The sequence below is a fragment of the Myotis yumanensis genome, unplaced genomic scaffold, assembly GCF_028538775.1.
Source record: "Myotis yumanensis isolate MYYU_CA2020_CCGP unplaced genomic scaffold, mMyoYum1.0.hap1 SCAF_16, whole genome shotgun sequence".
NCBI classification, from domain to species: domain Eukaryota; kingdom Metazoa; phylum Chordata; class Mammalia; order Chiroptera; family Vespertilionidae; genus Myotis; species Myotis yumanensis.
In genome coordinates, this window is record NW_027223767.1 from 30,901,800 (window position 1) to 30,923,571 (window position 21,772).

General features: G+C 51.8%; 2 protein-coding genes across 15 annotated transcripts in view; one reads left to right on the forward strand and one right to left on the reverse strand.

Moving 5' to 3' along the window:
* Positions 1–14,109, forward strand: part of MYO19 (myosin XIX) — a 28,000-nt gene extending 13,891 nt beyond the window's left edge. For 6 of the 8 annotated variants that reach the window (XM_070393262.1, XM_070393261.1, XM_070393264.1 and 3 more), the window contains 15 exons: positions 1,156–1,246; positions 1,692–1,863; positions 2,422–2,495; positions 3,197–3,318; positions 3,482–3,595; positions 3,855–4,031; positions 4,385–4,537; positions 5,534–5,641; positions 6,538–6,608; positions 8,127–8,221; positions 9,510–9,676; positions 9,802–9,931; positions 11,442–11,527; positions 11,997–12,299; positions 13,315–14,109. In XM_070393262.1, the coding sequence (XP_070249363.1) occupies positions 1,156–1,246; positions 1,692–1,863; positions 2,422–2,495; positions 3,197–3,318; positions 3,482–3,595; positions 3,855–4,031; positions 4,385–4,537; positions 5,534–5,641; positions 6,538–6,608; positions 8,127–8,221; positions 9,510–9,676; positions 9,802–9,931; positions 11,442–11,527; positions 11,997–12,299; positions 13,315–13,443 (1,992 nt within the window). In that variant the 3' untranslated portion in view covers positions 13,444–14,109. Of the gene's footprint in view, positions 1–1,155; positions 1,247–1,691; positions 1,864–2,421; positions 2,496–3,196; positions 3,319–3,481; positions 3,596–3,854; positions 4,032–4,384; positions 4,538–5,533; positions 5,642–6,537; positions 6,609–8,126; positions 8,965–9,509; positions 9,677–9,801; positions 9,932–11,441; positions 11,528–11,996; positions 12,300–13,314 lie in introns of those variants that run through there. The other 2 variants (XM_070393263.1, XM_070393269.1) reach the window with 2 other exon arrangements.
* The window catches only part of ZNHIT3 (zinc finger HIT-type containing 3), a 25,125-nt gene continuing 17,332 nt past the window's right edge, over positions 13,980–21,772 (reverse strand). For 4 of the 7 annotated variants that reach the window (XM_070393276.1, XM_070393277.1, XM_070393279.1 and 1 more), the window contains exons 3-7: positions 19,486–19,670; positions 19,323–19,354; positions 17,238–17,321; positions 16,227–16,310; positions 13,980–14,476 (exon numbers count right to left, since the gene is read on the reverse strand). In XM_070393276.1, the coding sequence (XP_070249377.1) occupies positions 14,295–14,476; positions 16,227–16,310; positions 17,238–17,321; positions 19,323–19,354; positions 19,486–19,667 (564 nt within the window). In that variant the 5' untranslated portion in view covers positions 19,668–19,670 and the 3' untranslated portion in view covers positions 13,980–14,294. Of the gene's footprint in view, positions 14,477–16,226; positions 16,311–17,237; positions 17,322–19,322; positions 19,355–19,485; positions 19,956–21,772 lie in introns of all 7 variants that reach the window. The other 3 variants (XM_070393281.1, XM_070393282.1, XM_070393280.1) reach the window with 2 other exon arrangements.

A 21,772-nucleotide genomic window follows, 5' to 3' on the forward strand; every position in this document is an offset into this window, starting at 1 on the left:
AGGTGAGCTGGGCTCCTCATCCCCATTATTGGCCTCCCTCCTCCCATCTGTCTTTGCCAACTGATTACCTCCTGCTCCCTCACCTCCTCACCCACCGGAGCAATGGGAGGGAGTAGATAGGATAGGCTGGCAGCAGAGACGGGAGCCACTGCAGGGAGATGGCAGTGCAGTGGAAAGTGACCTCCCTCTCCAGGTGGGGTGCCTCAGGCAGAGAGGGGATCACGGCCAGTGTGGACACCGCCAGGCAAGCACCTAGCCAGAGGCACAGCAGGAGTGGACAATAGTAGGGTGTCCAGACAGGAGTGCTGGTTGGGGGTTGGCGTGACCCTCTACTCCAGCCACAGTGCCCATCAGGCAGAGCGGCCTCCTTTCTACAGCTCCTAGGGGCTCATCCACATGCATCGAGTGCAAAGGCAAGAGGGCCCCCACTGTACAGACACCACGGTCACAGATCCTCCCCTAGGCTGGGCCATCAGAGCCCAACTGTGCTGGGAAAGGGCCAAAGGGAGTCCAAACCCAGCTCCATAGAAGCAAGCCTGCTCCACGAGGAACAGGAGCCGTGTCCTACAGTCTACTCCAGAGGGGAAGGCAGAGGGACAGACCATGGTGACCTGGAGGCCCTACCAGCTGCCCTGGGAGGCTTCTGTAGTCAGACTGCCCGGGTTCTCATTGAACCTGTCCCCTTCTCATCTCTGTCATGGACATCGTTGCAGCACTCGCCTCACTGATGTTGAGAAGATTAACCAAGCCCTAGCTGGTTTGGCTCAGTGGATAGAGCGTTGGCCTGTGGACCAAAGGGTCCCAGGTTTGAGTCCAGTCAAGGGCACATGCCTGGGGTTGCGGGCTCGATCCCCAGTAGGGGGCGTGCAGGAGGCAACCAATCAGTGAGTCTCATTGATGTTTCTATCTCTCCCTCTCCCTTCCTCTCTGAAATCAATAAAAGTATATTTTTTTTTAAAAAGAAAAGATTAACCAAGATGATGCATGTAACATGCATAGAATCGTGTCTCATAGGGTCCTGCAGCAAATGGGCAGTAGCTGGGAGCTGCTATTATTCTTCTCTTGTGATTATATTTAGCAGAAGAGAAGCCTTCCAGGCTGGGCTCCAGCCCTTACAAGGTGCCCACTGTGTGTCTCCTTTCTCCTGCCCCTCAGGTCCTGGCTGGACTGCTGCACCTCGGCAACATCCGGTTTGCTGACTGTGAGGATGAAGCCCAGCCCTGCCAGCTGATGGACGATGCCAAGGGTGAGAGCAAGGGTGGCAGGGGGCTGTGCCTCAGGCTTTGGTCACACACCCAGGGAGCAGGCCAGTCCTGCCCAGAAAAGAGCCAGTATCAGTGGGATTGGGTGGGAGGCCAGAGGGTGAAATTCGGAATTTAACATTTGATTAAACAATAGCTGTAGCGTCCTGCCCTGGATAAGTTACTCCTCACCCCATCTCTGAAGCAGGCAGCATTATCCCCATTTTACAGATGAGCAAACGAGGGTCAGAGGGTTTATAATTTGTCCCACACGTGGCAATGTGGACTGGGACACACAAGTCCTGGGTTCATGTCCTGCCTCTGCCTTCGGCAGGTCTCTTCGCCTACCAGCAAGGTTTCCTCTGTTCATTTGGGTGGGCGATGGTTCCATGACAATGGCTTCACTGCCTTGTGAAGGGGGCTGTTTGGATGGAAGGTTTGTCCTCCCAGGCTCTGTCAGAACATCGGCCTCGCTGCTTTGGCTCCCAGAGGACCCACTGCTGGAGACACTGAGGATCAGAACCATCAGGGCGGGCAGGCAGCAGCAGGTGTTCCGGAAGCCCTGCTCCCTAGCCGAGTGCGACACCCGCAGAGACTGTCTGGCCAAACTGATCTACGCACGGTGAGCACTCTGGGCCCCTGCTGCCTCCAAGTTCTCCCCTCTTTGGAGTTGAACCAGACACTGCCATGCAATAGGCCCAGGGTGAGGGCTGCCAGACACAGCAGATGGCTTCCCTCCCTGCTCCCCAGATCCTTGGGGACAGCAGGGAGTAGCTCCTGAGACTTCCCCAAGCACCTCAGGAATTTGATAGATGGTGGTAGAGCCAGAACCTCAGCCCAAAGTGCAGGGCAACTCAGCAAGCAGCAAGTGGGAGCCCAGAACAGGGTCGGGAGGGTCCTGGCCTTTCCTATTGGGTGATATGGGCATGTCCACCCTCTGACCATGTGGTTAAGGGTGCTTTCTCACCCTGGGTTCTGAGAACCTTCATGATGCCATGTAAGGGTGTCATGTGGCATCTTTGAAATTAGGGGACGGAACACGTGTATGTACGTGTGCATGTGCTTATGGGAACTCGGGCCCTCCTGGGTGTGGCACCCTGGCTGGAGGAGCAGCTCTGCCACCCCTCAGATTCAGCTCGACCCTCTCTCACCAGAGTCTCCTCTTCCCCAAACCCAACAGGCTGTTCGACTGGCTGGTATCGGTGATCAACAGCAGCATCTATGCGGCCCCCGACTCCTGGACCACTTTCATAGGTAGCAGGGCCCCCCGCCGGGAACACCCCTTCTAAAAAAGACCAGGGCAGCTCTGGGCCCACCATGCCAACTCTGGCAGCTCCTTTCCCTTCCCTGCATCCCCCTCTCCTCATCTGTCCACCAGTGTTTGGGCAAGAACATCTCTACTCCCGGATGCTCACACCTGACTCGTCCATAGCTCACCAGGCAGACTCATGGCACCTGTCTGAGAGAGTAGTGGGGATGAGTGAAAGATAACCTTGCTGGAACCTGGGTAGGAATGTCAGGTAGGGGAGGCAGTAGAGCTCAGAGGCACCAGTGAGTTTGTTCACAGAATGTGGAATTCTAGGCACCAACTGGGCTGGTGAGACCCAGGCCCTCCAAACTGGGCTGGATGCAGGAAATGTTCCCTGGGACCTGGTGCCCTCAAGGAGGGGCCTACCAGGACCTAAGGATTCAGCCTCGAAGAAGACCCGGTGCCCTGGGTTGCCCCTCACACACATTCGGCCTTTCTTCCTGCTGCAAGTTCTGGGGGGACATGAGGTAGAGATGGCACCCTGGGGTGGGGTACGGTGCTCTGCCCACTGTGGGTGTCATGCTCGCTCAGCCTCATCCCCAGGCTGCCAAGGATGAAGCTTCACCCTGGGCCCCTACAGTCCCCCGGCCCGGCCTCTGCAGCGGCCCCATGGGTTCTCCCCTCACCACCGCCCCACCCCCCACAGGCCTGCTGGATGTGTACGGCTTTGAGTCATTCCCTGACAACAGTCTGGAACAGCTGTGCATCAACTATGCCAATGAGAAGCTGCAACAGCACTTTGTGGCTCACTACCTAAGGGCTCAACAGGTGAGCGTGTGGCAGGGTGGGGCCGTCCTGGATCCTCTATCTCTTCCTGCCCTTTAGTTCTTGATGCCATTCTGGAATAGTTGGTGTTGCTGAGGCCAGCCATAGGATGGCCTTCTGGGCCTCAGCCCTTAGCTGCCTCCGGCCCCCTCACCTTACCCTCTAGGAGGAATACGCACTGGAAGGCCTGGAGTGGTCATTTGTCAACTACCAGGACAACCAGACCTGTTTGGACCTCATCGAGGGGACCCCCATCAGCATCTGCTCCCTCTTAAACGAGGTGGGAGCATCAGTAGTGTGCTGAGCAGCAGAGGTGGGCTTTGGGCTTTTCTGGGGCCTTGAAGACTCGTCACTGCCCTTTCTGTGCCTCTGTCACCCCATCTGCCAAATGGGTTTGCTAATCCCTGTACTCCTTCACTCAGGGTCACTGTACTGCCTATGTGACAACTCTGCTACCATGGGGGCGATGGGGTGGAGACTGTGAGGGTGTGGGGAGCCCTCTCACTTTTGTGGCCGTCTGCCTATCCCGCCCCACGTAGGAATGCCGCCTTAACCGGCCAAGCAGTGCAGCCCAGCTCCAGACACGCATTGAAAGTGCCCTGGCAGGCAGCCCCTGCCTGGGTCACGACAAGCTCAGCCGGGAGCCCAGCTTCATTGTGGTGCATTACGCGGGGCCTGTGCGGTACCACACCGCAGGCCTGGTGGAGAAGAACAAGGTGAGGCTGGGCCATGGCCCCTGGGGACCTGGGTACAACGGCACGCTGAGTCATTGCTGCCCATACACACAGCTTCCTATTGTGTTTCTCCCTCCTGAGCATCTTCCCAGAACCCAGGGTCACCTCTGGGGCCATCTGCCCGAGGTCTGCTCATCAGGCATGACCTGCCCAGAAATGACCCATGTCACACTGGGTTGCTGATTCATAGGCGACCAGCTCGTCTCCCGGACTCAGGGCCTGTCCTACCCTGGAACTCCCTCCTCTGGGGCCTGAGTGAGCACTGGCAGGCCTGTGGACAGCCCTGGGTAGCACACCACCTGCCCTCACCCACTGTTCTCGTCCTCTCCCAATAGGACCCTGTGCCCCCTGAGCTGACCAGGCTCCTGCAGCAATCCGAGGACCCCCTGCTCAAGGTGTTGTTTCCTACTGATCCAGAAGAGAAGTCCCAGGAGGAGCCTTCTGGCAAGAGCAGAACCCCTGTGTTGACCGTGGTGTCCAGGTTCAAGGTGGGTCTGGTGGTGCTGACGTGACGTGTTTGGGTCACTCCTCAGTCTCAAATGTTTACCAAGCACTTCCCAGGATTGGTGCTGTTTACGGAGAGCATTGATGAGTCAAGAAGACATGGTCCGGGTTCACACTGAGTTGACAGTCCTGTGTGGGAGACAGAGACAGGAAACAGACACATAGACTTGGCCTAACTGACATGATGGGAAGCCTAGGGGCCTGTGGGTGGCACAGGGGTTTATCACCCACTGCTTATGGGGGGCTGTGGAAGAGCAACAGTTACATGCACCCGTGACCTGGCCCATTCCGTTCTCCAGCTTCCTGCTCAGACTTTGTCCTTGGCCAGCGCAGGTTTGTCTCCTCCCATATCTTATACTTTCTACTGTCTCTCAGCACACTCTGCTTCTCACCCCAGCCACCTTAGCTCCACCCTCCATGTCTCTTTTTAGTTTATTCCTTCTCATCCTTCAAAGCTCTGCAATATCATCACCTCCTTGAGAAGGTACCCAGGGAGCCCAGGTTTGAATAGCACTTTCCTGTCCAGCCTCAAATACTACTGAGGGTGCCCGTCCAGTGTCTGTGCAGCTTGTTAGACACGGCTCTGACAGCAGCAGACTGCCCGGGTCATAGCCCTTCAGTTTCCTGCACACAGGACAGGCTTTGGTTTAATAACAGCTACTTCCTGAATGAATGGCTGGGGGTTCTGAGATTGCTCTTCTAGGAAGATTGTGGGGGTTGGGGACCCTGAGACCAGATGCAGAGGCCAACCAGTTGGAGGGTCACAGGTCAAGAAAGGTCCCTGGAGGCAGATGTGAGGAGCAGTAGGACGTCAAGGGATGGGAGTGCTTGGACACAGTAAGAGCCTCCAATAGCCATCCCAGGGCACATGAAGATCCTGGTGTTGGGGCTGGAGGTGTTTGACGCAGTCTCTAACCAGGGCCCAGCTGATGCCCCCAGGCAGCTCCAACCTCTGCCTGACCTCGCTCTCCCCTCTGCAGGCCTCCCTGGAACAGCTTCTGCAGGTTCTGCACAGCACCACGCCCCACTACATTCGCTGCATCAAGCCCAACAGCAAGGGCCAGGCACAGACCTTCCTCCGGGAGGAGGTAATTCACACTGAGCCAAAGCTGCTTCGCGGAGAGCCCTGTCTGATCAAGGCCCTGGAGGGGTGAAGGGCAGGACATCTACTCCAAGTGCAGTGACCAGAGGGGATCTCTCAGGCTGGGCCTGACATTAGAGGGGCTTGTCTCCCCACAGCTGGCACGACAGTCATGTATGGTTGTGTGGTCTGCACTGCAGTGACCTAGCTAAGGAAGGAAGTAGGGCTCTGGCACCTCTTGCTCTCTTCTCACCAAGCACTGCCCTGATGAGACTGGAGCTGCCCAGAATGGCTATCTCTTGCAATTAGCTGGAAGTCTGTCTCGCCTTACATTCTAGATTTTTAATCTGCACAAAAAGGGCCAGCAATTGTTCTTTGCTCAGGGTACCGGGCTCCATAGGATGTGGATGAGGTGTGAGTACTGGGCGATGCTGGAGTGTCCCACAGTCAACTGGTAGATGTGACCTTGGGAGTTATAGCCAGAACCACTCTTCTGTGGTCAAGACCATGGTTCAGGTCCCAGAAGGCTCTTCACAGTATAACTAACCTCCCATGCCCTGCAGCTGTGACTCACTTGATTGCCTAGCCAAAAATAAATAAAAACAGAAATGGGGCTGGGCTGCATATGAGGCAGAGCATCTGCACTGTGGGGATGGTGAGAGCCGTGCCAGCAGCTGCCTCAGCTGTGTCAGAAGCCCTGCACCACATAGGGGATCTGGGGCTGCTGGGACCCTTTTAGCAGGGAGGTATTTCTTAATTTTTTGCTGCCCCAGCCCCAGAGTGTATACCTCCCTCAATGGAACCTCAGGAGACCCTGCAGTCCACGCTGGCAGGGCCATGGGAATGCCGTCTGCCCTGCTGGCCCCATGCTGCAGGTGCCACGCTGTCTCTCCATCCTTGCAGGTCCTGAGCCAGCTGGAGGCCTGTGGTCTCGTGGAGACCATCCACATCAGTGCCGCCGGCTTCCCCATCCGGTGAGTGGGCCCATCACTGCAGGGGCAGGGCCAGCGTCAGGGTAGAGCTCGGACTCAGGCCCAACAAGAGCCTGCCCAGCCAAGAGACGGATATGGAGATGAAGAGAAAGGGCAGGTCTACAGGTGTCAACCTGAACTCAAGGAACTGTGCTTGTCATTTATCCATTTACTTTCTGTGCACGATTTTGTGCTAAGCACTGTTTCTAGTATATCTCAGTGAATAAGGAAGGTTGAGTCTGCCCTCTTGGGTCATACATTCCTGTGGAAACAATAACTATAAAGTTAATCAATGCTAGGGAAGAAACAGAAAATGCTATTAGGTAGACTAATGGGAAGGGGTATCCTTGGGCTGGTCCAGGAGGGGTCGTAGGCAGCTCGGGCCTCTGGGAAGATTTGGGGAGAGCATTCCAGACTAGGGATCAGGTTAGGAACTGAGAGGTGCTTAAGTGACTGGAGCTCAGAGAACTGGGAGGAGGGAGGGAGGGATGGGGGCCAGACCTGAAGGACTTCACAGCCTGTCCTGGGTGCTGTGGAAGCTGCCGGGCATTCTGAGGAGGGAGTGCTGTGTTCTCACTCATATCCCATGGCTGCCATGTGGAGGTTGGACGTAGGGTCAGGAAAAGAGAGGAGTGAAAGGCTGTTGCAGGTGTACAGGCGAGATGGTGTCCCCGATGAGGGTGGCAGCAGTGAACACTGGAGAGAAGTGGGTAAAATTGGTGTGGCTTGTGATAGAAAGAGGACTGTGGATTGATTGAACGTGAGTTATTAGGCAGGATGGTCAACTTCTAGGCTTCCCTCTGAGGCAAATGGGTGGATGGGGGATAATTCCTGGAGGCGAGATGGTTTGAGGAAGGCACAGGTTGCAGGGTGGGAGGGTCAGGTTTGAAATGGCTATGAGACAGGCCAGGGCTCAGCAGAGCTCTAAGAACTGGAGGGTCTTAACACCACAAACAAGGAGGAAACCCCATTGGGGATAGAAGGGATCGGGGTCATGCCCTGAGGAATGCTCACATTTCGAGAGGGGGGATGACAAGAAACCAGCAACCATTTTAGTGGCATGCTGATGGCTGTGACAGGAGCCACATTGGTGCAGTGTTGTGGGCAGAAGCCAAACTTAGAGGAGGACGTGCAGATATCAGATGTCACCAGTTGTTTAGAGAAGTGTTGCCATGAAGGGGAGTAGAGAAATCAGGGTAAGTGGAGGAGGCTGTGGGTCAGAGGACGGGTGGAGACGCAGCCAAGCACGGGTGTGAGGTAGGAGTGGTCTAGTTGTCCAGAGGGGGCCCTGCATGCCCCTTGGAAGGAGGCAGACAGCAAGTCCTCTAGGAAAGGGCCCAGGAAGAGCAGACCCTTAAAATAATCTCTCCCAAGCTACAGCCTCGTCCATGCAGTGCAGCCAGGGCAGCACCTCGCTGGGTTGTTGAGCCGATTAAATGCAATTACTCCCGTTGTACCCTGAGCTCTGTGCCCACGGATGAAGTCGCTTCACTCCCTTCTTCCACCCACTTTGGCTTCCAGGGTCTCTCACCGGAACTTTGTGGAACGGTACGCTTTACTGAGGCAGCTCCGTCCTCGCACAGCCCCGGGCCCCCCTCTTAATGAAGGGCGCTCAGGTGAGTGGGGCCCCTTTGTTAGTCATTTGTTCATCAGTCTACTGTTACTGGCTTATAGGGGCAGAGAGTGGTGGGAGGTGAGGCTGGGGTGACAGCTGGCGCCGAGTCACAGAAGCTGGACTTTATTCTCTGGGTGGATGGGGGCACTCCTAGTGTTTCCTGGAGACTACTGTGGGGCCACATGGTAGGGCTGTTAAGTTGGCGGGAATAGAGAGAAGCTAGAGATGTGGACACAGGAAATATTGGGAAGAAACTGGTCAGACTGGGCAAGCATTTGATGAGATGTGGAGGGAAAGGAAAGGAAGAAATTCGTTAAAATAATTATTAAAATAATGAGCTCTGCCTGGCCAGTGGGGAAAGGCGGTCTGGGGGAGCTGTTGAGCCTGCTGGGGTCCTCCCCCCAAACTCTGATCTCAAGGGAAAGTCCTGGCCTGTGACCCTGATTTGAGGGTTGTGGGCATGTGGCTGTGACCCCAGCACAGGAGGAGGAAAAGAGGTGCAAGGCTCCGCCCAGTAGGATCCCAGCCCAGCGGTAACCACTGCCCCCACTTACACAGCCTTACCCTGGGCCAGGAAACCCAGTTGGGACAATTCTGCTTTGTTTTTCTGTCTTGGGCACAGTTTGTCACTTTCCTTTCACCTTTCTCCCCACCACTCTTCCTCCTCTCTCCATGGTCTGCTCTGCTCTGTCTCTTGCCCACGTCTCCTGGGCTCTGGTTGATTTTGCTGCTGCTTCTCGTCTGCGGTATCTTCTTTGGCAGCCTCTGTCTCCAGAGAGGCGCTGGGCAGCTAAAGGTGTTCAGAGCCTCAGGTAAACCTCCCTCCACAGCAGTCAGCCCTGTGATGCAGGTCGGCAGGGGGACCCCATGGCCTCCGCAGGCCCAGGATCTGTCTTCTCTTTGCCCTTCCATGGCAGGAAGTGAGCTGTTAGGGCGGAGGGGGTGGCCCTAAAGCCCTGTTTGGCCCTCAGCATGTTTGGGGCACCAAAGTGCCCTTTGTCACTTGCCCAAAGGGACCCATAGGAGTGGAGGCTGCAGGCCAGTCCAGGGCACAGCCACAGTGGATTCCAAGACTCCTCATAACAGCCAGGGGCCTGAGGGATAAGAGGGGCTGCTCCTGGTCTCCCCCCGCCCCCCGCCCGCCCCCCCGCCAAAATAGGTAAAAATGGCTAGAGACAAGAACAAAAAAGAGGCCTGTAAAATGCTAGGGAGACCAGAACCAGTTTCTTAAGGCCACAGAAGTGTGTAGAAGACGAAGCACTGATGGGACCTCTGCCTCCCACCCTTAGAATGGTCTCCACAGGCTGCGGAGGCCGCGCTGCAGCCTCTGCTCCAGGACATCCTCCGCACTCTGCCTGCTCTGCCTGGGGCAGCAGCCACATCTGGCGACCCGGTGGAGGCCACGCCAGCCACAGTGCACTGTGGCAGGACCAAGGTGTTCATGACGGACTCCACGGTAAGCTGGCTTCAGAGGAGCAGAGGTCACAGAAACAGCTGTGTACTCTCAGCAGGACGGGCTGGGCTCTCCTCAGGATAGGGGGAGGGTGGGCTTCGGACCTCAGTGGATGCCCCTTCTCCCAGCTGGAGCTCCTGGAACGCAGGCGTGCCCAGGTGCTGGAGCAGTGTGCCCGCTGCATCCAGGCTGGCTGGAGGCGACACCGGCATCGCAGGCAGGAGAGGCAGAGGCAGGCTGCTGTGCTCATCCAGGCAGGTAGGACTGGGGCCCTGGGCACATAGCTTCGTTCCAGGCCCACAGATGGCCTTGAGTGCAGCTGCCGTCAGTGACTGCAGACCCTACGTTCCTTTGAATGCTGTTCCTTGAGTCCCCACACACCAAAGCTGACAGTGTCCCAGCCTCAAGGCGTTAGTGGCACATCCTGTGGTGCACTGGGGTTCACACTCCTGTCCTCACCCAGAGCGTCTTTCCAGTTCAGTGGAAAGCAGGTCACACCACAAATAAGGGTGCTGTGTAGGTAGTGGAGGCTAAAAATCTCTTTAATTCCCTTTCCCAGACCTAGAGAGCTGTTTATTCCATCTTTCTTTCCCTTTATGACAACTCTGCTGGTCTCCAGGGCTTTTAATGAATTTAAGAAGGTAAAAACCTGTCCTAACTGGTTTGGCTCAGTGGATAGAGCGTCGGCCTGCAGACTTAAGGGTCCCAGGTTCGATTCCAGTCAAGGGCATATACCTTGGTTGCGGGCACATCCCCAGTAGGGAGTGTACAGGAGGCAGGTGAACTGATGTTTCTCTCTCATCAATGTTTCTAACTCTCTATCCCTTTCCCTTCCTCTCTGTAAAAAATCAATAAAATGTATTTTAAAAAAAAGAAGGTAAAAACCTGACAAGATTTGATTCATCAAAGGAAGAAATGTATGAACCATGTTAACAGCAGTCTCATTTTTAAAAATAAAAATACTAGAAACCACCCAAACATTTGACAGTGGTGGAATCATGGCTATATTATGGACCATCCTTATGAAGTAGCTAAGAAGTCTTTTTGAAGACTTTAAACTTAATGGAAAACCACTTCCAATATGATGTTCAAACCTGGGTGCCAAACTATACATCAGGGTGATGCCACCTTCGTAAGGTGCATTTCTATGCATATTAGCATGAAAACAGTGCATAAGAAAGCACTGTAGAACTATGTGGTTTGGTAAGGTAACAGCTGACTTTTATGTGTCTTTAAACATTTTCATTTTCTAGAATCCAAATGTATTCATATTTTATGGAATAGTCCTTTTCCTGAATATGATTATACCAGAAAGAAAAAAAATGCTGACATTTCAATAAGAAAGTGTAATGGTCAGTCCACCATTTAGTAGTTATTACCTTTACCAGCATGTGGGTGTCTGGTGATATCACTCATGGATTCACAAGGCAAGCAAATTTGGGTTCCCAATAAACTAATTCTAAAAGATGCAGGCAATTCAGACCCGATTCCCTGGACATTATGCCAGACTGAGCCAAGGGTGGGAGCTGACCCCGCTCCTAACTGTCCCTTCAAGGTAGAGGCACCTCCAAGTCTGTGGGCGTGTGAGGGCCAATTTTGATTCATGTATTGACTTTAGTACCTTACCTGAGCGAAGTGTGCAGGTAGCCAGGGACTGAAAAAATACCTATTTCAAACTTTTAGGGCAGCTCTGGTGTCGCTGCACAGCCAGGTTACCAAGAGCTGTAATGAACACTGTACTCTTTCCTGTTTCTGGGCAACCCTCTAGCCATTCGCTCCTGGTTAACTCGGAAACATGTCCAGAGGCTGCATGCAGCTGCCACAGTCATCAAGCGCGCATGGCAGAAGTGGAGAGTGAGTATCGGACTCAAGAAGTCAGGGTTGCCTGTGGATATTTTGGTACCAGATAGACCCGGGTTGGAACGCTGGCCCTGCCACTGCAAAGTAGGTGGTCTCGTGTTCTTCATGCACAAAATGGACACGCCCCACACTGCAGGGTGGCTGTGACAGTAAGGCGTGGCATAAGCAACTGGGAACGTGCTAAACACCATGGAATTATTGACTCTTTAAAGGTGTGGATTTTATACCAACTAGATCTCAACAAGGCTATTTTTAAAAGTAGCCTGTGGAAGGCCTAGGCCCACCTGCCTTGGGTATGAAGTTCTGCCACACAGAGCCAGTCTGGTTGAAGGCACCCAGCTGTTCACAGCCAGGCGCCCTTCAGTTCACCTTGTTAAGCTGACTTATTAAAGAGGGTTTTGGTTTCCATTTTCCATTAAGAGCTGAGAAGTCAAAAGCTATAAAGTGGTGTTCTCTTTTTAAGATCAGAATGGCCTTCCTTGCTTCTAAAGAACTGGATGGTGTGGAAGAAAAACACTTGTTTCAAGCTCCCGGTTCCCCAAGCTCCTTCCCGCTGCCCCAGGCACAGAGCTGGCTCCCGGGGGCAATAATCCGCCTCTGGCCCCTGGGACTGGTCCTGGCCAACGCAGCCGTGGGTGTGCAAGGCTTCCAGAGGAAACTGGTGGTCTGGGCCTGCCTCCAGCTCCCCACCAGCAGCCCCCGGAGCTACACTGTCCAGACAGCACAAGAGCAAGATGGTGTCACGTCCATCCGAGCACTGCCTCAGGTAAGCTGTGATGGGATGGATGGCAGTCTTGCCCACAGCAGCTCTGGGTCCCTCCCGTCTCACTGTAGAAGGCAGGAGGCTGGGACAAGAGCCGACCTAACCCTACTGGGGAAACCAGAGCCTAAGCTTCCCAACTGGCTGCAGTTACAACTCCGACTTTTCCAGAGCCTTTTCATCACCTCTTAAAACTGCCTCTAAGTGTTCTGGAGCAGCCGTCGCCAACCCGTGCTCCGTGAGGTCCAAAAGGCTGGCGACCGCTGGTTTAAGGAAACCTGTGGAGCAGCGGTCACTAACCGGTGGTCCTCGGACCACTGGCCCATGAGGTCTGAAAGGCTGGCGACCACTGTTCTAGAGTCACCTTTTAGTTAGTCCCACTTTCAAAAAACTTGGGTTGTGCTGACAGCTTACTTACTCCAGTGGCACTGGATTTGGCATCAGGTTTTCCCCAAATTATGTTACTTGGTTTTTCTCCTTTTCCAGCTAAGGAAATGACAACCAGGTGAGTCACTGGTCCGAGTGCCCTGTGTTTTTATATTACGGGCAGCCAGGGGAAAAGTCAGCCAGCATATAAAACAGGCAAACACTCAAGGATTATGTGATAACAACAAGGCAGAAGGAAGGAAACTGAATTTCTTGCCAGAGGAATTACTGTAGGCCAGAACCTGGGTAAAATCTCCCATGACCACACAGTGTAAACCGAAATCTGTCCGACCTTCTGGCGTTAAGCAGTCTTAGAGCTGAGACAGGTGACACTTCTAGGAGGGGAGCGCTCTACTGTTCCTCATCTGCCTCACACTGCAGGGATGTCAACTTTTCTATTCTAATACTGCTCTGGACTTTGCCACTTAACCAACTGAAAAACATGTTGGTTAGTTCAGTCCTGCTACTGCCGTGACTCTCATGCCAGCACTTACTTATCCACACTCCCCTGCATCCCTAGCATTTGCTCTGTGAGGTACCTTTAGGCCCTGGCTCTCCTGGGAGCCGGGGTTAAGCCACTTCTCTCTCTCCCCAGGGCTCGATCAAGTTTCACTGCAGAAAGTCTCCGCTGCGCTATGCTGATATCTGCCCTGAACCTTCGTCCGACAGTGTTACTGGCTTTAATCAGATTCTGCTGGAAAGACACAGGCTGGGCCACGTGTGATCTCTTCTCACCTTCTATCCTCACCTGGCTGGGCAACCTGAGGTGCCTTTGTTTCTACAATGCCTTTCCTGCCAGCTGCCTTGCCAAGAACATTTAATCAACACATAGCTGCCAAACTACTCCCAGTGACTCCCAGGCCTGTGAGAGTGATGGCTCCTGCCCGCCTGCGGGCCAGGGCTGTGCGGTCCATCACCAGTGGGGCCTGGGGCTCCAGCCTCCATCTCAAGCACTGACAGGTGTCAGGGTTAGTAGTTCCCAGACCAAGATTAAGAAACAGCAGGGCCACATTTTAACTACATTCTCGGAGCCAACTGCAATCAAACAAGATTGAGAGTTGTCTGTCGCTACAGTGGGGTACCCCCCATTCTGATTCCCCACAAACCGAACAAGCAGCTTGAGATCAGCTCTAAAATTTTGGCTGGGGAAATTGTGTTTCATTCCTTTAAAAGGAACAAAACTTTACTATTTAATATGTTGTTGATTTATTTAATTTGAAGCAATTAAATTATGAATCAAGGATGATGAGCAATGCAATGTACCACAGAACCACACCTTGATTTTATTTAGTAACACTGAGCAAGTTTTCACTCAAACAAGTGTGAAACTTGATAAATTATCTCACGATATCTACCTTAACTGTACCAAAAATAAATAACTTAAAAACAACCATTTGAATGTGTGCCACTTGAATGCCCCCATCTGTCTGACACCTAAGCCCACAGCAATGGAGGTGAAGACTCGCATGACCTACCCTACATCAGCAGGTCTTCGTCCTGGAAACACTGCCCTTGCTTGGGGCCCCACATTAGCTGGTCTCCTGGGAGAAGGAGCAAGCAGCACCATAATCCATTTTAAGGATCCTTATTCTGGGATGGTTCCACGATGCTTAAACAGCAGTCGGCAAACTCCACAAACAAGGGCTCCTGCATGCAGGCTCTCATGAGCTTGGCCTTGTCGTCCCCCTGATCGAGGCTGACCATCAACTGTCTGAGGTGTGGATTGAGCAGTAAGCTTCTTAATGCTGCAGACTCCCCTTAAAAATTAAGGAAAGAAAGCCAATCTGAGTTGAAGCTGGAACAGGTGGAGATGGCTGAAAGCTAAATGCTTTAAATGTAATATTGTATCCCCTTAACCTTTAAACCCACAAATTAACCCCAGTGCTTTGCATAAACAAGGTGAAATCAGCATATAAAATGATTTCCAAGTTAAATACTTCATGACTACAAATACAGAGAACAGCCTTAGCTTATTGGCAAGGACAGACACTGAATGTCCAACTCCAGAGGGAGTGCTTGTGAATGATGCTTAAGTGCTTGATCCAGCCTGAAGCACAGGTAGTGAAATGACTCTAACTAATCTGTGTGGTGCTTTACATATGACAGAACTGTTCACAACTATCCCCAGCTAGCTCCAACCTCATTCTAACCCAGGGGTGGGCAAACTTTTTGACTCGAGGGCCACAATGGGTTCTTAAACTGGACCGGAGGGCCGGAACAAAAGCATGGATGGAGTGTTTGTGTGAACTAATATAAATTCAAAGTAAACATCATTACATAAAAGGGTACGGTCTTTTTTTTTTTTAGTTTTATTCATTTCAAACGGGCCGGATCCGGCCCGCGGGCCATAGTTTGCCCACGGCTGTTTTAACCACTGCCATGGGACCAGGTGCAAAGCACCACCTGTCAGGCGGACTCTGAAATGGGAATGAAAATAATGCCCACCTGTAGGAACTACCCTGGCCCATGAATTAGAGGTAACAGAACTGCTCTAGGGACTGAATGAGCAATGCCACAAATACTGGGTATTATTAACACCCACATCCTCTAAAAATCAAGTCCAAAAAAGGGGACATCTAATACTTTCAACAATAAAGATAGCCTTAGCCGGTTTGGCTCAATGGATAGAGCGTCAGCCCGAGGACTGAACAGTTCAGGTTCTATTCTGGTTAAGGGCACCCACCTTAGTTGCAGGCACAATCCCCCACCCTGATCAGGGCAAGTGCAGGTGGCAACCAATCGATGTCTCTCTCACACTGATATTTCTCTCTCTCTCTCTCTGTCTTTCGCCCTCCCTTCCACCCTCTCTAAAATAAAAATGGAAAAATATCCTCGGACCCAGTAAGGTATTTTTTAAAAAATAAAAACAAATTTAAAAAATCAAGTCCTGGGATTATCCAGTATGAATTAATGGCTAGACTGCAAATGGAGCACTAGGAACATGGAAATAAATGTAGGTTTCTCCCCTACAGACTAATGTGAAACAAATTAGCAAAAAATCTGGTGAGTAGTATATTACAAGGCACCATGGGAATATGAAAAAGTATCTAATTCTAACAGTCAAAGGTCAGGAACACTTTAACTGAGGACAGGACACTTGAACAAAGCCTTGAAGGAGGAAAAGAACTCTGCTAACTCACAAAGCCACTGTGACCCCAAGCCAAGAAAACGGCCTTACAGACAAGCTGGGAGGTGTGGAAACCCTGTGTTGTTAATAGAACAGTGTGGCTGGATGAAGGGCTCTGCATGCACGCTAAAGTATTTAATAACCTTAAAAATCACATTCTGGCTCTGGCCAGGTGGCTCAGTTAGAGCTTCGTTCACATACACCAAGGCTGCGGGTACAAGAAGCAACCAATGAATGCATAAATAAGTGGAAAAACAAATCGATGTTTCTTTTTTTCTCTCTCCCTCTCTTTCTCTAAAATCATAAATAAAACCACATTCTATACAACAGATTAAATGTATCTCAATGGTTGACAAAAAGTAAGCACAGTACAGACTTACCTAAATTCTTTAAATTCTGCAAAGAAACTCTGTCCTGTTCCTCGTCACTATTGAGAAAATCAGCTACAGAGTCGTCATCATCATCTAAGGAATATATAACACAATCAACTACTTATGGCTCTAAAGAAAGGCAGATTTTAACTACTCAAATAGATTTTAAAAATGTATAGGTACACACGTGACAGTAACCCATTTGTATAAACTCCTCTTTTAGGAAAGGGAAGGAAAATGAAAGAAACATTGGTGACTTAAATGCATCCTAGTGTTCACACGCTTAGTCTATGTGTTTCCCTGTGGCTGTTATGCTGGAGGCTGATTTTCCAATTCTTATCCTCCTCCTCTCCTCACCACGGCTCCAGCTCTCAGATGGACCAATAAACTAGGTGTGCTCCATATAAACCTAACGTCAATCTCCTCATGGGCAGAAAGGCTGGCATTGCCTGAACCCAATAAGGAAGTTTGTCCAAGGGCAGAACCAGGCCACCTCCTTCTTGCTGTGAATGTTCAAGATGCCTTGGGTGGCATCAGAGGGGGCTGCTTTCAGAGGCAGGCATGATGCATGACCCCAGGTAGCCAGCTGGCTGGCAGGATGGATGGCAGCTCTCTACCACTGTAACCTGTGAGAAGCCTCCAGCAGCAGCAAGGTGTCATGAGCCAAGGGCAGCCTCTCACCTAGGCCCAGCTCAGGTGAACTGACAGGTCCAGCCAGACCCATGAAGGGAGACTGAAGCCATGACTACAGAAGGCTCCCTCACCCCCAAACCACACCCACGGTCTTCCCCCTCTTGGCTCTTGCCCCTATTATTCCTGTCCTGAACAATGCCTTTAGGCTGCTCTATATCACCGCAAGGACAGTGCCCCCACTCCTGATGCTCTGGGCTAAGGAAGCTGCTTCTCCCTAATGAAGACATGGTCCTTGACTCCCTGCCCCAGCCCGTCTCCTCTTTCCTTTCAACGTATTCTATTTCAAGGCCCTTTCTAGGTTTGTTTGTTTGAAGTCAACTAACCCACCTTTGTTTTCCTCGGGCTTTATAGTTTTTGCAGTAAAAGCTGGTATTTTTTCCTCAACAAGACGAGTTTCGGTATTGCACTGCTCTGAAAGACACACAAACATCAGGAGCACATCACCTCCATTTTAGTGACAAGGCTATACCTCCCCACCAAGCCAGCATCGAGGTGGGAAGCATAAGGATGGAGTAAGGGATGTGGGTGGGGATAGAGATGAATGCAGAGGAAGTGAGAGATCAGATCAACGGAAAGTAGCAAAAACAAGCAACCCTGCACCTGGCAAAACAACTTATGGACCCTAGGGCCTGTCCGGATCCCTCCTTGCCTTGCCTGGTATCACAGTGCTTTCATTATGTTTAAGTGGCACACTGACTTCAATTAGCATCAAACTATTTTCTCAGGAATTTCAGATATCAAATTTGCATGTGCTGGTGCCATTGGGCATCCACAGGTCCAGCCCAGAGGGGTTCAGTCTTAGGGATGACAGCTAGAGAGATGGATAAGATGCAAAGGGCCAGAAGATAAGACCAAGAGGAGTCTTTGCAGGAGGAGGCATTGCCAGGTCAAAGACCATTTCTGGCAGAAGAAAGATGTGTGGCTAGCACCAACCCTTAAAATAGGGTCAGGTGCAAGGAGATGGTGATGAGCAAATGCCAGCAGACTGGTGGTGGCTGGAACACAAGTGGAGAAAGCAGGAGCAAAAGTATGCCACACGCAGGCCGACCGTTCCAGGTATTTCTCAGCAAGAATGCTACTGCGTTCAGGGTGGAAAGGTCTTTAATGCTGTCAGTCTCACACACCACAAGGTATTTATTAGAATCAATACCAATTACCAGAAGTACCACCAACTCCTCCTCAGCTACTGTGACAACAAAAATTTTGTGAAGAGGTATCTTCCTGGGGAGAACACTCCCAGGTTAAGAACCACTGACCTGTGCTGGAGAGAACTGGCCTTTTCAACAAGGGAGTGAACTGCTCCAATTTGCATTTCAGAAAACTCACCCTGGCGGCAGCAGGGCCACACAGATAAGAGCTCCTGATGGGGTTCTTAGAGGGGCCTCACAGGGGATGCAAGGTGAGGGGGAAGTGCTCCCCACCCAGCTCTCCAGCCCTATTTCCAGCCAAACCTTCTTTCCTGTCTACCTTTAGTTGAAGGTTTATTTTTTTAAATATATTTTTATTGGTTTCAGAGAGGAAGAGAGAGAAACATCAGTGATGAGAGAGAATCATGGATCATTGGCCTCCTGCAGGCCCCCCTACTGGGGAACCAGCAACCCCCAGCATGTGCCCTGACCAGGAACTGAACCACGGAATCCAACCGTGACCTCCTGGTTCATAGGTCCACACTCAACCACGCCGGCCAGGCGAAGGTTTCTTTTGAAATACTCCAGAGATATTAGAAAAAAGGCAGGGGGCGGGGTTGGAGAGAAAGGCATGAAACATACTGCAGTAAAGCAGAGACTAGAGGGGATGAAACAAACAACTAATGAGAAAAGGGGGGGGGGGGGGGCATCTATAATACTATCAACGATAAAGATAAATTTTAAAGAACCTAAACGAGTAACTTTAACATGAATCAACCAATCATGAAGTCGTGGGAAAGGGCCCCCGAGGGCTGAGAAGAGGCGCTGGAGGAACAGTTAAAATGTACACTTGACAACATTAACAGCCAAGGACATAGCTCCTCATTGTAAAAAGACCTACCTCACTGTTTCTGACAAGACCTTATTTAGAAGAACGTTCTCGTTAACCTTAGCCAGCGCAACTTGGGCCGAATGATGAGGAAAACAAAGATGAAATAGCTGGGTTGCCTTTTCCGGCGAAAAACGACCCACTCTTTTTAAAAGACACGAAAAAAAGGATAGCACGTGGAAGAAAAGACAGAGCAGAAGAAAGGTTCTGACTGTTCAACATCCGGAGAAGCATTCACAGGCAGAGGTGTCCCCAAGAGATCCGACAGGGTCGGGCGCGACGAGGCCCGGAGGGAGCGGGCCTGAGGGGTGCACGGCCCCGAGACCCGGGCGGGACGTGGGAGCCGCCCCACAGAGGAGGGAGGCCCGGGCTGAGGCGGGGGCGCGGGGGCCTTACCTCTGTGCTTCCGGAAGCAGGTCACCGAGCAGCTGTAACAGAACCGACAGGGCATTTCAGCTCCAGGCCTAGCGCCCTCTCCCGCGCCCCAGCCCGGCCCCCCGCCCCACCCCCACCCGCCCCGACACCCGCGTCCGCCTCTCCCAGGACGTCCGGCGCTTACTAGGGCACGCGGCAGGCGGGGCAGCGGTATTTGGGCTTCTCCAAGCAGATCACACAGACGACGGTGCCACCACTGAGCGACGCCATGGTCTCCCGGCCCCGCAGCGCGCTGCTCTGGCCGCGGGTGCCACGTGCACGCTGTTTCTTCCGTCTCCTTAACCTGGACCAATCAGCGCGCAGCATTTACTGGCAGACAAAAGCAACAGATTGATCCTGCTTACTGTTCCAGGCCCAATCAGTAGAAAGTCGATACACTCGATGTGCATCCAGTAACTGCACCAGGTTTTCCCTGATTGGGTCACATCTTGGAGGAGCTTGTCAGTAGCCCTGTCCGCCCATACGCGGCAGGGGGACTTGGAACAAGTCATCGGCACTCTCCAGTTCCGTTGCTCCACATTTCCTTTTCTGGTGTGGACTTTCTGACTCTTGCACAGGCTTTGGGTTCTCCCCGCACAAGTCATTTGCTTATCTCTAGAAAACGAGAAGTCCAGCTATTGGTCAAACCTCTGTCAGATCACGAGACACACACATGCCCTTCCCAGCCTAGGCCAGTGGTCAGCAAACTCATTAGTCAACAGAGCCAAATATCAACAGAACAACGATTGAAATTTCTTTTGAGAGCCAAATGTTTTAAACTTAAACTATATAGGTAGGTACATTGTTATTAACTTAATTAGGGTACTCCTAAGGCTTAGGAAGAACCACACTCAAGGGGCCAAAGAGCCGCAGTTTGCCTACCACTGGCCTAGGCCATTTTTCTCACGGGAAAGAAAGATGAGGCTTGGTCACTGACAAACGTTTATTGAATCTAACTGTGAGTCCTGCTATGAGCAGATGCTGGGCTGGGACACCCAGGGATTATCAAAGGTTGTCTCTGGCCTCTGGGAGCTTAGGGCTTAGAGTGAAGGAAGGAGAGGGAGGTGGGAAGGAAGATACTCAGTTTTAGAGTCATGCTGACACTAGCCTGCACTTGCATGATCCTGAGAGTGAGTGCCTCCTTAAATTTTGCACCCTTGGTTTCTCACTCACCTCACCCTAGTCCCAGCCCAGGGTGGGGCAGATTAACCAGGTAAGAGAAGAGTGACTTCTGGCCCAAAGGTGGGAATCCTGTCCTACTGAGTCCAGATAGGTGAGCTCTGATGAGCCTTGAATGCCACCTCAGGCTTTAGGAATAGACAAATTCACACTTTATTGGGAGCCCCCCTCCTCCTCAAAGCCCTGAGCATAGCCCCATGTGAGTGGTGCCCTTACCCTAAGTGCTTCCCCCTTGTGTTGGCTCATCAGCCCTCAGGATCCCAAACAAGGGTCCCCCATGACTTTCAAAATCTGTGGGAATGCATCTGCTACAACCAACGCAGCCATTCTAGTCTTAGCTCAAACCCCTCCCTGGCTGTGTGACTTGGAAACATTGATTATCCTCACTGAGCTCCCTCATCTATTAGATATCCAGACCTATATTCCCTATCTGTTGTGAGGCAAAGAGGAGACCATGTATTAAAAGGTTTATAAAAATATATATATATATAAAATTTTAAAATAAATAAAAATAAAAAATAAAAGGTTTATAATCTGAAGCACTACAAAGAGTTATTTCCATGATATCTAAAACATTTCTGTAACTCTCCTGGAGCTCCAGTCCAGACCCCGTGAGCACAGGTCCCAAACCCCAAGTCCCGGGTTTCTGCCGTCAGCCTCTGAGCTGTGCTGGCCCTGGGCGAGTGACTATCCATCCTTCCTTTGGCCGTGCCAGGCTGTCCGGAGGACGCTGTCCAGTCCTCAGTGCTGAACCGTCAGGTCCCCCCTGGCTGCCTCCCTGCACTACTGTCCCTACCTCCAGCCTCCAACCAGGTGCCCGGGCAAAATCCAAGACGCATCCACAAAGACCCAATAATCTGCAGTGTTCTTTGCATTCCTCAATAATTGTGGGTACCGCTGGTTTCGATCAGAAGTATCCCCGCAGGTCTGTGCTTACATGGGAAGGCCAGGGAGAAGGTGAGTGACTTGTCACACCACCCTTGAATCCCGTGCCCTGTCTGGCACCGGTAGAAATTCGCCCATTATGGACATCACCACTGCCCTCTCAAAACTTTTCTTGTGAATTGTGTTTGGAGGCTGAGGCCACAGAAAGTTTCCACAATTTTTAGGGGTTCAACCCCACCCCACCCACATCCAAACCACACTGAATCCCCTAACTCCGGGTCCAGGAATGGTGATTCCAGCAAAAAAACCCAAAAAATTCCTGGGATTCCTCCCAGGCACATTCTATGCAGTAAAAAAACAGCCCGCCC